Below are 16,268 nucleotides of genomic sequence, written 5' to 3'. Positions count from 1 at the left end.
GTGTGCGCTCGCCAGACAGACAGAGAGAGACATAGAGACAGAAAGCAAGAAATCACCCCCCCCGGGGGATGGTCACGCCGCAATCTCTTCTCCTCCATTCTCCTCTTGGGATCTTGGGCACGCACGCACACGCGCCCGGTGTGAGTTCTAAGCCACCAGGTCCGGGACGCAAACTGCGGTCAACTACATGGGAATCCAGCGACATAACCATTACGCTAACTGCTGGTTCCCACGATGTATTTTTCTGTTATTCTAAGCAAAAATGCATTTTGGCTTTCCCAACAACCCAGTAATTTAAGGCTCTGTAGAGTTGCTAGTGTGTGGTTTTGGCCCAGCTTCTGTGGGACAGTAGGCAGCATGCTGGACTGCGGAGCCAGAAGCCACAGGCCAGACCACGGTTCTAGTCCTGACCTGGGCACACACCTGAGAGCCCTCGGTCCCAGAAGGCTGGACACCTGGAGCAGGGGATTCAGCACGGCCGAGTCCCGTGGAGGCTGCTTCCTCACTCTCTCGCACGCCTATGCTCTAAATCATGAATTACATAGGCACGTCAATACCATGAAAAATTCTTAGGTTTTTACTCCTGGTGAAGTTTATATTGGATTTATTTCTTTTTGCATAAATGCAGAGTTAATTACCATTTGTTATGAGAGTAATGTGCTGTGAACAATAAAATCAAGAGGAGGTCTTGGTACAGCAGAGACGGCGATTCTCTTTCCCCTCGTGAGAAGGGTCCTAGGGTGCTCACGCACTAGAGCACAAGCCCAGACCAGAGGAGCAAGCCTTTCTCTTGGTAGGCATGGAGACTGTCCGTGTTCTTGGAACTTTGTTATTTACCTGACTGAATATTTGGTCCTTTCATTTAGGAGATAGGAACTTTATTATTTTTAGAATTAAGAAGTAGCTACTTAAATGGAGTCAGAACAATGTCTAGATATTGTCGTTTCCTGGAGCAGGACTTCTCATACTTCAATGTGTGTCTGAATCTTCTGAGGTTTATTCAACCAGCAAGATTCCGACTGGGGTGGGCCTGAGAGTCTGCCTGTCTCAGGAGCCTCCCGAGGGATGGCTGCTGCTGTCCAGGGCCTCTGTCCCAGGCTCCAGGGCAGCACCTTCAGGCAGAACTTCCTGGGAGGATGGAAATGCTCCACATGTGCAGGGCGGCATGGCTGCTGCTGGTGCAGACGGCGAGGAGCCCTGGGAAACGGAAGTCCCGTATGGGGCTGTGGCTGCCGTGTCAGATAGCGCCCACTAGAGAGGAAGGTGATCCATTGAGGCGTTTATGCAGAGTAGTGATAGCCCACGCAGGATCATGCTGGGTCCTAGATCCATGGTCAAGACGGTCCCACTGACCTTTGCCACTGCCTGTCAGCAAGCCAGCTGTGCCCGCAGGTGGGGTGCTGGATTCGAGCCCCCGGTGACGAGAGCCAGGCAGGTCTTGTCTGTTGTTCTGTTCTCCAGGGCTTGACAACGCGCTTGGTACACAGGAAGTGCTGTCTGAGGAGGAGGAGGGGCTTGCTCTGCAGTTGGGAAGCACCTTGCATTTCCAGCATTCTGTGCAGTCACCTTGGGACAGGGGCTGGAACTCGGGCCACGCTGCATGGGGTGTCCTGCTTGTGTTCGGGAGGCCGCTGCCTTGGATTTCTGTCTCGGGGTTCTATGGATCGGCACCCTATTGGTGTACGGCATTCTTTTTTAAAGTTAATTTATTTATATCTTGAACAACACATCATATGTGTGTGTATATATGTGTATGTATGTACATATATGTATATATAATATGTAAACAATATATACTATATAATATATACTGTATATACAATATATAATGTGTGTGTGTGAGAGAGAGAGAGAGAGAGAAACAACCCTTCCGAGAGGGTCCTGGTGCCACGGTTCACTTCAGCCTTCAGCCAACCCTGGGTCTTGGGCAAGTGTGTGCCTGGCATCAGCAGGAGGCCTCCGGATGGGAACAGGAACCTTCCCACGTGGGATCAGTTAGCACAGCTTCGTGTTTTACCACTATGCCACCAGCTGCCCTACTTTTTTTTTTTTTTTTTTTGGACAGAGGACTTGTACACTCTCTAGAGAGAGAGGCAGAGAAAGAGGAAGAAAGAAAGAAAGAGACAAACTGAGAAAGCAGTACCTCCATGGGGAATGGTGAGACCACAATCCCTTCTCCAACCTTTCTCTTACCCGTCAGGATTTTGGGCTCACATGCGCATGTCCCTGGTGTGTTTTTCAAGCCACCAGGTCTGGGACTTGAACATGCGGTCAGCTGTGTGTTTCCTTAACTGCCACACCACCAGCTGGCCCAACTACTCTGTTTTTTAGAAGTTTGTTCATTTCTTTTATGAGAGGGAGAAACACAACCACAGCGGGAAGAGAAAGACAGGCACCGTCAGCACGGTTTCACACTGCAGTCTGCACCCACCCGCCCCGCCCCGTCCTCTCTAGCCAGCTAGGATCAGGGCAGTGTGCCCGTGTGTGCAGGCCACCCTGGGAACTGAGCCCCCGTCCTCCACGTGGCCTCCAGCGTGGCAGAATGCTGCACTGCTACTTTGCCGCAGTGACTACATTGGTTTGGACATTCTTGATGCACTGGTTCATCAAAAATACCCATGTTGTAGGCACGGTGGTGGTTGTAGGCCCAGGGGTACATGGAGAAGAAAGCAGACAAGGCTCTTGCCGTTTGGAGTTTGTATTCTGGTGGCAACAAAAGACCAAGCAGAAAAACCTTTTCCTAAAAGGGGCCAGGCCCAGGTCCTAGGAGGTACAAGTGCAGAGTCCCTGACGGTGGTTCTCCTAAGGAGGTGGACGTAGGTGTGACAGTCGTGCTGTCAGGACACAGAACCCCTCATGGCAAGCTTTCAGCAACCAAGTCTGCCGTAGATATGCCAGGTAGTTTGGTTGTTCGGTATTTCGTGAACCATTTTCTTAGGAGTTTGCTAGCTAGAGTGGAAGAAAATCCATTTCCCTTCCTGGTCCTCCAATAGGATGGTCTGAGGAAGGCCGGGGAGGGCCTGCAGTGGTCGTGGGGAGCGGGTCCTCTCCTCACGGTCCGCGGGGGGCGTCTGCAGCGGTCGTGGGGAGCGGGTCCTTTCCTCACGGTCTGCGGGGGGTCTGCAGCGGTCGTGGGGAGCGGGTCCTCTCCTCACGGTTCGGAGAAAGCTCTTTCTCTGCCATTTCCTTTCAATACAGTTCTATCCTGTGTTCCAGAAATAGATGACTTTTTAATACATAACCCAAAGCACTCCTAAAATTGATCTTAGTAACATTCAAAACTATCCCATTTCTTTCTTGGTATATTAAATCAAAATAAAAAAACACTTAAAATAATCAGAGGGCCTATGGTCGTTAGGAAAGGCATCTCTCTTTTTTTTTTTTTTTTTTTTGGGAGGTTTTTGCTTTTGGGGACTCGACAGAGAGAGACAGAGAGATAGAAAGCGAGAAATCACCCCCTAGGGGGAATGGCCACACCACAATCCCTTCTCCTCCATGGTCCTCTCAGGATCTTGGGCACGCAGGCACACGCACCCGGCGTGAGTTCAAGTCACCGTGTCCGGGACTCGAACCGAAGTCAGCTACATGGGAGTCCAGCGATATAGCCATTGCGCTAACTGCTAGTCCCCTCAGGAAAGGCTTCTTCACTGAACAGCAGGAAACCCAGTTTGTGAGGAATAAGGGCCACTTTGGATGGAATAGTTGTGTATTTCACAAGAGTGCAAACCGTCCCTGTCCCTCCACTCCCTTCCCGCCTGCACGCTTTACACTACGTTTTTATTCCCTTAAGGGGAAGAGTACGTGCAGTAAGCTATGCACGTTTTATTAATTCAGATTCCACTGGGGTGTGGTTTATATTTAGACAAGTGGTGAAGTTCTTTTTTTATTCTTAGCAGATCCCTTTGTCACAGATAGGAGGCCGGAGCTGGGTAGGACCCATCAGTAAGGCTGGAGGAGAAGCATTTCCTGCACTAGCAGTGGGTGTAGACTGGCGGGGAGGCCGGGCGCTAACACATCAGATGCTCCCCCAGGAAGGCTGGGCACTAACACGTCAGGTATTTCCCCCAGCCGTTGCGTGAGGCCGAGCGTGGAGGCGTGTTGGGCTGAGAGAGGGCTGGGGTGGAGGGGGCGAGGCGACCCAGGCCCGTGCTGAGGAGGCAGAGCCCCTGGAGGAGGCAGAGCCCCTGGAGGAGGCAGATGCCGTTTTCCCCGTCTCCGCTCCCTTCCTTTCTGCCCGTGTCCTGACACCCGCTCCAGCGCCCCCTGTGCTGCTCCGAGCCTGTTTACACACCCATCCTCTCCCCTGCAGCCCGCCCTCTCCCCTGCACACCCCTCACACGCTGACGAGGCGGGCTCTCTGACACACCTGACAGACTGTCCATGCGTTGGCAGGGCTCGGTTCCGAGTCCCCTCTATTCAGGCCATAGCGGGCAATCGATGAACATTTGCTGAAAGACTGAATGGATTTGGAGCAGTCGTTTAATAGGAAATGCCCATAGCCCTGTTTTAAATGGCAGCAGAGAAAACCATCTTTTATTTATTTATTTTTAAGATTTTTGCCATAGGACATGTGTGCTTGCTGGACAAAGGGGTAGTGAGAGGGACAGTGAGAAATCACTTCCCCAGGGGGGATGGCCACGCTGCAATCCCTTCTCCATTCTCTTCTCGGGATTTGGGACAAACACACATGTGCCTGGTGTGACTTTTAAGTGGCCAGGTCTGGGACTTGAACTGCACTCAGCCATGTGGATAGTCCAATGCCTTAACCACCACGCCACCTGTTGGTGCTAAGAAAAGATTTTTTTTGTTGTTGTTTCATTTTGTTTATGGAGAGGTTTTTGCTATAGGGCGTGTGCGCTCGCTAGAAAGACAGAGAGAGACAGAAAGTGAGAAATCACCCCCCCGGGGAGATGGCCACGCCACAATCCCTTTTCCTCCATTCTCTTCTTGGGATCTTGGGCACGCACGCACACGTACCTGGTGTGAGTTTAAGCCACCAGGTCTGGGACTTGAATCACAGTCAACTACATGGGAGTCCAGTGACATAGCCATTACACCAACTGCTGGTCCCAATAAAAGTTTTTTAAAATGAAAGAAGTTTGTTTTTTTGTTTTTTAAATAATCACCTAGCATAAGTCATAAGGAATAAAGCAGGATTTCTAAGTGAAGAATCAAGGATAATACTGTGCAAAGCTTTGCTGGTTGTTGAGGACAGTGCAGGCTATAACACGAAATGCAAACAGCAGACAGACTGCTCTGGCAGTGGACAAAGGGGCGCCTTATTTCAAAGGAGCTCTTTCTGTTCTGCCGAACCCTGTGACTGTGCTCTGACCATGGGCCTCTGATGGAGGCTGCTCCTGCCCAGGAGCTGCCGCCGGAAGGCCTTTTCCCCTCTGTCCTCAGTTTACGAACTTTGCTGCTATTGGAAATGAGGGCCCACAGTCAGGGGCCTCCGGGTTTTCCCAGGACCTTACTCCTGAGAGGCAGAAGAACCCAGTGTGTCCCGACTTCTAGTTCTGCCGTGTAACACTTCATTGGACACCATCTACCTTAGCCTCTCGGAACATTTATTTTCTTTGGTTCATGCCTGTCCCTCATCAGTTTGAAAAGTAAAACTTACTAGAGTAGTAAACTTACACCAGGAGTGCTTCGGAGAGTGGCAAAGCAAGCTGTTTGTCATGTGGGACTTAGGCTTTTGCCCCCCTCTACCCCCTCCTTTTTACTGCGTTTTTAAAAATTTTATTCTTTTTTAAAAATTTTATTTATTCATTTGTTTATTTTAATTTGACCAGAGAGAGACAGAGAAAGAGAGATAGAGAAAAAGTGAGAAAGCAAGCCGCCAGATCCAGGACTTGAACCACGGTTGGCCATGTGGGAGTGTCCAGCGCCTTAACCACCATGCCACCTGCTAGTCCCCTCATTTTATTCTTTAAAAATAACTCAGGGTCTTGCTATGTCAGGACTTTCCTTCCTCAGTCTCCTAGCTGGGACTATAGGCACGGCTACCTTACCTGGCTTTTTTTTTCTCTTTATTTATTTTATTTTATTTAGGGTTTTGCCATAGTGCATGTGTGCTTTCCAGAGAGAGATAGAGAAAGGGAAAGTGAGAAATCACTCCCCCGGGGGATGGCCACACTACAATCCCTTTCCTCCATTCTCTTCTCAGAATCGTGGGCACATAGGCACACAAGCCCAGCTTGGTTTTTCAGGCCCCCAGATCTGAGACTCGAACTTGGGTCAATCATGTGGGAATCCAGCTCCTTAATCACCATGCCTCCTGCTAGCCCCCTACCTCACTTTTTAAAAACATATTATCTCACTATATCGTGCAGGCCAGTCTCAGGCTCACAATTCCTCCTGCCTCAGCCTCCCAGGTTTCTGGGATTACAGGTAACACCAGTGGGCCTGTCCTTTAGGTCAGACTGGTAATCAAATCCCGGCCTCCCATGTCATCCCGGCCTCCCATGTCATCCCGGCCTCCCATGTCATCCCGGCCTCCCATGTCATCTCGGCCGGGAGAGCAGTTTCTTGGAAGCAATATGACACTGTGGCTGGGCTTCTTGTCCTCCCCCCTTTTAATTGATCTCAGCATTTTTGGCCATTTGCAGAGCTGTTGCCTCAAACATCATGAGCATTTAGCCACAGTTTATGGTTTTGGGCTCTGTTCCTGAGGGCCATTTCAATGAAACGTATTAAAAATGGAGTGGAGGAATTATCGAATCGCTTAGCAGCTCCTTTTCTTAAATACTTTGTGATCACTTCTCTCTGGGCCAGTCTTTATTTTCATGGTCGTTTTATAGATAGCAGTTTAAACTTTTATAACAAAGTAGGCTCCTAAATCATAAAGTTCAACTTCTCCGTTGTTGTTGAGTGGATTCCATCGTACCATGCTTGGGTGTTGTGTAGACACACGGCTTCAGTCATCACTCATCAGTTTTCTTAAAACATTTATGCTAAGTTAAACGTTGCAGCCTTTGAAGCTTTAAGATGTAATCTAACATGTCTACTGTTTAGTTCATGTATTTGCACTATATATAATACACAGCTAAAATGATTTTGACATTTATAAGGATGAAAGGCAACTTCTTTTAAAGATTGGTGATTAAGAGAATAATTAAGGAGAGGGGTTCCAGTTGGTTTTTGAAAGGTGAAGATAATCTGATCACATCGTGATGGAAATCAAAAAGGTGTGTCCAAGTAAGAAGAGACTGAGCGAAACCGAGAAGTATATAGTTCAGGTGTCCATCTGGTTAACTGTTTCCAGCAGGTACTAGGGTTAGACCCTTTCGAAGGTATTCATGTGCCAAACCCCTGCCTCAGCTATGGCATAACATATTTGTTTTTTGTTTGTTTGTTCATTTTTCTAGGTTTTTGCCATAAGGTGCATGTGTTTGCCAGAAAGAGACAGAGAGAGGGGAAGGGAGAAATCACTCATCCAGGGGAGATGGCTACATTACAGTCCCTTCTCCATGTCCCCTCTGGGGATTTTGGGCACACATGTGCATGCACCCGGTGTGATTTTCAGCCACAGGGACTCAAAATGCAGTCGGCTGTGTGGGAATCCAGCGCCTTAACTTTCATGTTGCCTGCTGATCTGGCATAACACATTTGAAGAGGAGTTAAGAGAAAGTACACTGGGAATGATAAGACGGGTTGAAAAGGAAGAGTAAACTTACCTCTGTGCATGGGTGATGTGATCTTGTATGTGGGAAATCCTAAGGAAATTCCAAAAATGCTATTAGAGCTAAAACGCAAGTTCAACAAGGTTGCAGGATACAAGACTAAGAAACAGCATCTAGTTGTATTTCTATATATGAATGGTCCAAAATGAAATAAAGAAAAATAACTTCCACTGATAATATTACCAAAATAGTAATATACTCGGGGGAATAAATTTAACAAAAGTAATGCAAAATGTGTACATTTAAAACTACAAAACATTGTCGAATGAAATGGAAGAAGACTGAATAAATGGAAGGAGCCCGGTGGCCATGAATCAAAGGATGTGCTGTCACTGTCACTTCTTGTCAGGAAGCCCAAGAGTGTATAAATGCATGACAGTCCTTTTCAAAATCTCAGCTGACAAGTTGATCCTAAAATTCATATGGGAAATACAAAATGCTTACAGTGCCTGTAAAACAAAGAACAAAGTTGGAAACTCACACTTCAAGATTTTACTTATTTTAAAGCCACGGTAATCAAGACAGTGTAATACTAACATAAAGATAGGAGTTTAGTTCAATGGAACAGAATTGAGAGTACAGAATGAAGCCTTTACACTTATGGTCTATTGATTTTCTACGAGGATATCAAGGCAATTCAATGGGGAAAGAATATTCTTTTTAACAAACAGTGCTAGGACAACCATATATCCATGTACAAAAAGACAATTAAGTTGGGTCTTCATTGGGTCTGTATACAAAAATTAACTGAAAATGAATGAAATAACTCAATGTAATAGCTAACACTATAAATTCTTTTTTTTCTTTTTTTGGAGAGGTTTTCGCTACAGGGTGCGTGTGCTCGCCAGAAACACAGAGAGAAAGACAGAGAGACAAAAAGCAAGAAATCACCCCCCAGGGGGGATGGACATGTTGCAATCCCTTCTTCATTCTCCTCTTGGGATCTTGGGCACACATGCACACACGCCTGGTGTGAGTTTAAGCCACCAGGTCCAGGACTTGAATAGCGGACTACATGGGAGTCCAGCGACATAGCCATTACGCTAACTGCTGGTTCTAACACTAAATTCTTAGAAGAAAACATAGAGTAAACATATATCACTTTGGATTAGACAAGGATTTGGTACATATGACACCAAACCACAATGACAAAGGAGAAAGCTCAATTGGATTTTTATCGAAATTAAAAACTTCTGTGCTTCAAAAGACTCCATTGGCCCAGCGTCTGTGGCATAGTCAGTAGTGTACTGAAATGCAGTACTGGAAGCCGCATGACCAACTGTGGGTTCGGATCCCTCGTCTAGTTGCCCTGAGTCCTGTGGAGTGCATGCAGGTGCCTGGGATCCTGGCAAACTGGAGGACTTTGGGAAAGGAATGCCAACATGAAGACACCCTGTTTTTAGGTGCTTCTCTGACTCTGGCTGACTGTCTCTCTCATGCTTGCACGAACACTCACCATCATAAATACAAAAAACAAGTTTAAAAGGAAAGAAAGGCAACATCTTCAATGAAGTGAAAAGAACCTACATAATGGGAGAAAATATTTGTAAAGTTTATGTCTGATAAAGAATTTTTGGGGAGACCAGCAGTTAGCATAATGGCTATGTCACTAGACTCCCACGTAGTTGACCGCAGTTCGTGTCCCGGACCCGGTGGCTTAAAACTCACACCAGGCACATGTGCGTGCATGCCCAAGATCCCGAGAGGAGAAGGAATTGCGGTGTGACCATCCCCCCTGGGGGGTGATTTCTCGCTTTCTGTCTCTCTGTCTGTCTGGTGAGCGCATGCGCCCTATAGTGAAAAACCTCTCCAAAAAAAAAAAAAAAAAGAATTTTTGTCCAACATATGGAATTCTTACAACTCCATACTAAAAAGATAACACATTTATAAAATGGGCAAAGGAGCAGAACAGACAGTTCTCTGAGAGCATATTCAGTGGTTAATAAGCATATGACAAGATGCTCAACATCATTAGTCATCAGGAAAATGCAAATCAAGACCACAGTAAGATACTCACAGCATAACTATTAGCTGAAGCATAGCTTCATAGCATAACTATTCATCTACAACTATTAGCCATAAACTCCCAGTTTAAATTTTGTGTTTATGTGAATATCTCCAATCTCGGTTCTCACTGATTTTCATTTTAATAGGAAAATTTGATCCATTGTAGTAAATCTCTACTAATTACTGTTTTCTTTGCTTCATAAGTTGGGGCTATATGTAAGGCAGGATTGAGATGGGTAGGGTTGAAATTTCCTCTGGTTGGCAGCCCTACTTACATGTAGAATCTAAAGATCTGGCATTCACTGAAGCAGAGTAGAATGGTGCTGGAGAAATAGGGTGGGTATTGGGGATATGTTGGTCAGAAGATACCAAATTTTGGGGCCAGCAGATGGGAAAATAGTTACGTCACTGGACTTCCACATAGTTGACCGCGGTTCAAATCTTGGACACGATGGCTTAAAACTCACGCCGAGTATGTGTGCTTCTGTGCTCCAAAGCCCGAGAGGAGAATGGAGACGGGATTGCAGTGAGGCCATCCCCCCAGGGGATGATTTCTTGCTTTCTGTCTCTCAGTCTCTCTGCATCTCTCTGGCGAGTGCATACTCCCTATAGGAAATGTCTCTCTAAAAAAAAGATCAAATTTCAGTTAGATGGGAGGAATACATTCAGGAGACCTATTGTACAACATAGTAGACTGTAGTAAGCACCAGTATGTTGAATACTTGACAATTGGTAAGAGGACTTTTTTTTTTTTTTTTACATATTTTCACCACGAACACTAGGTATGCGAGGAAACAGGCATTTAATTAGCTTGATTTGGCCATCACACTACATGTACATATATCAGAACATCACATTGCTTACCATAACATGTGACCTTTTTTGTCCATTAAAGCAAGTAATGACAGTGAGGAAGAATACCCATGCATTTGGGACCCTGGAGACCCTTTTCAGCATATTCAGTTTCCTATTCCTTTTTGGCTTCACTTTGATGTTTTGGGAACGTTTGAAAGTACTTTTTTCCTCACAGGAATCCAACAGTGTATGGGAGACTTGCTGAAAAACTAGGAACTGACTTTTAGCAGATCGTCTGTTTCTTTCCTGAGGTCTGTCTCGGACATTGCACTCCCCCAATAATTGTTGATGAGATCTTGAGGCTAGATGTCATGACCAACGTTAATACTTTAGTTGGTGTTTCGCGAGCGATATTTGGAATGTATCCTTATTTTAACCTCGTTTTGCATGTGAGGTGCTGAGGTGCTGAAGCCGCCTGTGAGGACTCTCTGGCGTGTGCCATTAGATCACCTCCTTCTGTGGTGGAACTTGTGGTTACCCTCATGCAGGCCACATAGAAGGGGCTGCTGTGAGGTCATGAGGCGTTCATATCACAGGGTGGTGGAGGAACGAGGCAGTGAAAGAACCAAATGCGTAAGTGTGGTGGAGCGCCTGTTCCTAGTAACGCTGGGCCCTGCCGTTCTAAAGCAAGTCATGTGTCCGTCTGTTCTGTCCACAGGTGATCATGGAGGAAGCACTTTACTCCCGCCAAATGTCACAAATGAATTTCCAGAATATGGGACCATGGAGGAAGGTGGAGAAGGCCTAGGGGCTTCTCTGGAGTTTGATGCAGAGTCTCAGCCATGTTGCCCTCAAGGGCAGCAGGGGACCCAGGGTCTTGCCGGCCACCACTCTGTGCTGGACAGTGTTACGAAAGGACCAAAAGATGTTAGAGAGGCCTCCTCTCAAAGTCACCTCAAGGAACAAAGTTTACAGCCCATTGACTCTTTGATTTCAGCTCTGAAAGCCACAGAAGCCAGAATAGCTTCGGGAACATTACAGGCTACAAAGGTACCAGACGGAGATGCTGTTTCTGGCCTTTCAGTTCAGCTGGAGGAGAAAGAACCGGATACTGCCCTTCATAGGACACAGAGAGCCAAGAAACCATTTCCTGCTGGCCAAGAGCAATCACCAGATATACCTCTTTCAGCTGACGTGACAAGCGAGGATCGTTTTGATTTGAGCATCCAGAAGGATCTGACAGCTCTGTTAACTGGAAAAACTCAGGCAGAACTTTCCCAGATAACTGAGAATGGTCAGCGAGGGGTGCTCTGTGCGCAGGCACCAGCTTGCCCTGTGTCCTCCCCGGGGAACGCCGCAGTGATCCACAGCTCTGCGGGCAGCATTGGCTTTCTGAAAGAGGAGAGGTCTCATGTTGGGGGAGAGCACCCCAGGGTATATGACCGAGGCAGCTCCATGGGACGCTCAGGCCGGGTCAAACATGTGGAGTTTCAAGGGGTGGAGATTTTGTGGACAGGAGAGAAGAAAGAAACTCAGCATCCGGCAGATTTTGAGACCTCGCTGGAAAGGACAGCTTCTCCTGGAAGCAGAGAGTTTTCCCAAGTGCCAAGCCATTGCATCCCATCTGCTGGGGGGTGCAGCTCCGTTAGGGAAACCACGAGTGTTTGGGATGCAACCTGGAAGGGTCCTGCACAGAGACCTGGAACTAGCTCAGGGACGGTCTCTCCCGTGCCTCTCGCTGAGAGTGGAGAGGATGAGGTCTTCCTCAAGGACAGCAGACAGCATCTCGAGAAGAAATCTGAACTGGAGAGAGACCAGAACAGGTGAGTTCGCAGGTCGCCCGCTCCCCATGGTACTTGGTGCTAGCCTAGAAACGTTTTTCCCGTGTTGGACATGTACGCCCGGCTCACCGCATGCTGGGCCCTCATTCCCAAAGAATGGAAGAGAAATTACATGAGCACTAGGTCCTTCGAAGTTTCTCAGATTTTCAAGTGATCTTGTAAGAAAGTTGTCCACTGGGCACAGACCAGGGAGACAGAATTCTGCAGAGACTATGAACACTCAACTCTTTGCGTCCATTAGTAACGTTTTGTTTAAAGTTTTCCAGCATGAAATACTGTACGGTTGTTTCTAATAATGTGAACGATTCGGGCTCCTCCAACATACCCTGTGTAGTCAGTACGTTCTAAAGTAGGCACTTCCCGTGGGTGCAGCACTGGGTGTTACGGTCCAGCTGCTCACAGCCCTGCCATGAAGCTTGCATACGTGTGACCTCAGAGCTGCTGGGTTGGGCCCACTCACTTCTCTAATTAGAATGGAATCTCTGAAGGCCAGAGGTAGAGTCTCTAACTTGGTTGGTTTCATGGTAGTCAACGTGGGAATCCTTCCATACAGGGGGAAGGTGTTTTGATTTGTAGCCTTGATAAGTGAACGCGGTACCTTCTGGTATTTCCTGGTCTCCCCCTACATTTCTGAGATCCACACCTGGGCGAATGGAAGACATGGCCCATCTTCCTTCGATCCTAGTCTCCCCAGAAGGTGTTCCTTATTTATTTATTTATTTTTCCTAGGTTTTGTTATAGGGTATGTGCACTTGCTGGGTTGAGACAGAGACAGAGACAGAGACAGAGAGAGAGAGCGCAAGAGAGCGAGCGAGAGAGAGAGAAAGAGCGTACTGCCTGGGGTCCTCCATTCTCTTTTCAGGATTCTGGGCACTCACGCACACACCCAGAAGATTTCCCAGCAGCTGGGTCCAGCACTTGAAATGTGCAGTTGGCCCCGAGGGATCTAGCCGCCTTCACGCCACAGGCTGGCTCCTGAGAGTGCTCCATGCGGCGAAGCTGTTCGTTGTGTTCTGTCTTCAAATCTGCATCGCATCTTCTTCTCTGAGTCCTTAAGACAACACATTTGGAACCCCTGTGTCCAGACCAAAGGGTTTTTTGTTCTTAGTTTTTCGCTTGGTATAAGGAGATGCCTTTTTCTCTGCAGTTCCCAAATCCCCCGGGCGATGCTCGATGAGGGAATCTATCTGATTCTCCCCTCAGTCCCTGCACTGGCACGTCATGTCTCGAGACTTCCCTCAACAGCAGCCTTGTCCTGTGCCAGATGGCTCAGTGTTCATATTCCCACCGGAATCTGGACGTCTGCGCTTCAGATAAGCAGTTCAGCCTTCCTGTCCTCCCGCCTCCCCTGCCGCCCACATGTCTTTTTATTACCTAGTGTGCCCTTGACATTGCTTGATGCTGGACATACAGGACTGCTCTAAATAGATCCGGTCTGTAGCCTCCAGTCTCGTGCAGTGTTCTGCTGACGTAAACGTCGGCCCCATAAACACTTTAATAAGTATACCGCCACAGATCATATGGGGTTCTGTGATGGGAGAGAACGGACACATACTAGAAGAGACCATTTGGATGGAGGAGACAGATCCTTCAGTTGATGGCTCGGGCAAAGCCATTCTGGTGATTCAGTTGAAACTGTAGGAGTGCTAAGAGTTAGCAAGGCCAAGGCTGGCATGGCAGGGAAGAAGAATATTCCAGAAGGAGAGAACAGCAGGTACACAAGAGGACTGTTGGATTCATGAAGGGTGAAGGGATTCACAGGGTGCTTCCTGTGTGGGAAGCAAAGACCCTACGTCAGCTTTGAAGATGTGAAACCCTCCCAGAATGGTTGGAGCCAAGGCGCAGGGGCGGGCGTTGGGAAGTGAGCGTGGAGAGATGGCATGGGAACTTACGGTTTTATCTAAAAGCAACCGCAAGCCATTCAAGAAGCGCAAAACTAGAATAGTATTTGGTGCATGGACCTTCAGTAATTTAAAAACAACAAAGACAACTTCATTGTTCAGTGTGAGTTCTGGTTATACCTAGGGATGTGGTTACTGACAAGATCCTTAATAGGTAACTGTTATTTCTTATTCCTGCTTTTTGGAGTCTGAGGCTCAGGAGGCAGGGGAAGTTGCCAGGATGACTAGCTAGTACTTGGCACCCCCGAACACTAGCTCCAGGCTTTTCCAACTCGCCCTCTTCTTCCTCTTACCACTGATCTATCTCCCAAGTTGTGAGTTTTACTAAGTCATCCTCATATTAACTAAGTTTTCACTAATTTACCATTTACTAAGTTATCCCAATAGTTTTAACATTTGAAGACGATACTGCGTATGTGTATTCTATTCTGTGTACCCCTATGAACGGCCTATGCCTGTATATTAACTTCCAAGTTGTTTCCCAGTTCTCAGGGTTTGGATTAGCCTTTCAATAAATACTCCTCTGGGCTTTTTTAGGTCACTCATTGGCTGCCTCGTTTTGCACCTGAAATCTCTGCAGTGCAGCTTCACTGTCAGCAGGGGGCAGCCCTGGGATTCGGATCCAGCTATCCTCTGAGGGCATTTGGTCTCATTTACATCAGAAAGCATTAATAGACGGATGAAAGTTTAGTGTATTTTTATCGAAAGTTGACTCTATCAAGTTTACATCATATATGTATCTGCTCGTGTTAATATCAGAAGTGATAGTTGTAAATAATCGAAAGTTTTAGAATGTATTTGGCTAATGTAAAGCAATAATAGTCATTGGACTAGATGTATTCATACCCTAGGAAAGCGGTTTGAAACTTCCTACGTTATTTGTAGTGGCGGCCTCGGTATGCTCAGCCTCTCTTCCCCTCCACTGTTTCGTCTCTCCCTCCCCAAATACGTTACTGAGATCCAAGCTCAGTATGAGCATTAGAGCTACCCGACGTGATCCTTTTGAGATGGTTAACCCGATATTGAAATTCTTCATTCTGATGAACTTCCAGGATCCTTGAGCAAGAGGAGCACCTTAGGGGAGGAGAAGACGACGTCCTCGGGCCCGGCTATACCGAGGACTCCACTGACGTGTACAGCTCCCAGTTCGAAACCATCCTGGACAACACGTCCTTGTACTACAGCGCAGAGTCGTTGGAGACGCTGTACTCGGAGCCAGACAGCTACTTCAGCTTCGAGCTGCCCCTCACGCCCATGATTCAGCAGCGCATTAAGGAAGGCGGGCAGTTCTTGGAGAGGACGTCGGCAGGAGAGCAGCAGGATGTCCTGAGCGTCTCGTCGGATGGCGGCATCGTGATGGGCTATTCTACTGGGGTCACCAACGGGCTGAACGACGCCAGCGACACCCTCCACACGAGAGGCAGCCCTGAGCTTGCTTTCTGGGGCAGGTACTCATCCCGTTCTCATTCCTTTCGTGGTGCTGGTTTGTGCGGCAGTCTCTCTTTGGGAAATCTGTGGGATATATTTAAAAAGCATTTGGACCAGGGCCAGTAGGTGGCATAGTGGTTAAGGCGTTGGACTCCCACCTGGCTGACCACGGTTTGAGTCCCAGACCTGGAGGCTTGAAAATCATGCTGGGTGCTGGTACATGTGTGCCCAAAATCCTGAGAAGAGAATGGAGGAAAAGGGATTGCAATGTGGCCATTCCCCTTGAGGAGTGATTTCTCTCTTTTTCTCTCTCTTTCTGGTGAATATATGTGCCCTATAGCAAAATCTCTCTTTATAAAAACAAAACAAAACAAAACAAAGCAAAAACAGGAAAGCATTTGGCCAGTTTCTGTGGACATGAGCAAATGACGGGAGTAAAACGTAATTTGGGGCCCAGGGTCAGGCAGAGCCTGCTGTAGCCGTTGCCAGGCTGGCAAGCTGTAGCTGTTCTGCTCTGCAGTGGTTCCTCGATTGCCAGAGGCCTCGGGGTACTGGACACAGATCTGTGGGAGCTCAGTATGACCGGCTCCGATGGTGCAGCTCGGAGGGCGGCG

At 47.5% G+C, this 16,268-nt stretch overlaps 1 protein-coding gene across 3 annotated transcripts in view; it reads left to right on the top strand.

Moving 5' to 3' along the window:
• Window positions 1-16,268, top strand: part of PSD3 (pleckstrin and Sec7 domain containing 3) — a 521,964-nt gene that overhangs the window by 232,017 nt on the left and 273,679 nt on the right. For all 3 annotated transcript variants that reach the window (XM_014593412.2, XM_006162809.3, XM_014593413.2), the window contains 2 exons: window positions 11,203-12,307; window positions 15,279-15,674. In XM_014593412.2, the coding sequence (XP_014448898.1) occupies window positions 11,203-12,307; window positions 15,279-15,674 (1,501 nt within the window). The remainder of the gene's footprint in view (window positions 1-11,202; window positions 12,308-15,278; window positions 15,675-16,268) is intronic.

Source organism: Tupaia chinensis, unplaced genomic scaffold, assembly GCF_000334495.1.
Source record: "Tupaia chinensis unplaced genomic scaffold, TupChi_1.0 Scaffold140548_1, whole genome shotgun sequence".
Lineage (NCBI taxonomy): Eukaryota > Metazoa > Chordata > Mammalia > Scandentia > Tupaiidae > Tupaia > Tupaia belangeri.
The sequence above is the reverse complement of the archived record's forward strand: the minus strand, read 5'-3'. Positions and strand labels throughout refer to the sequence as shown.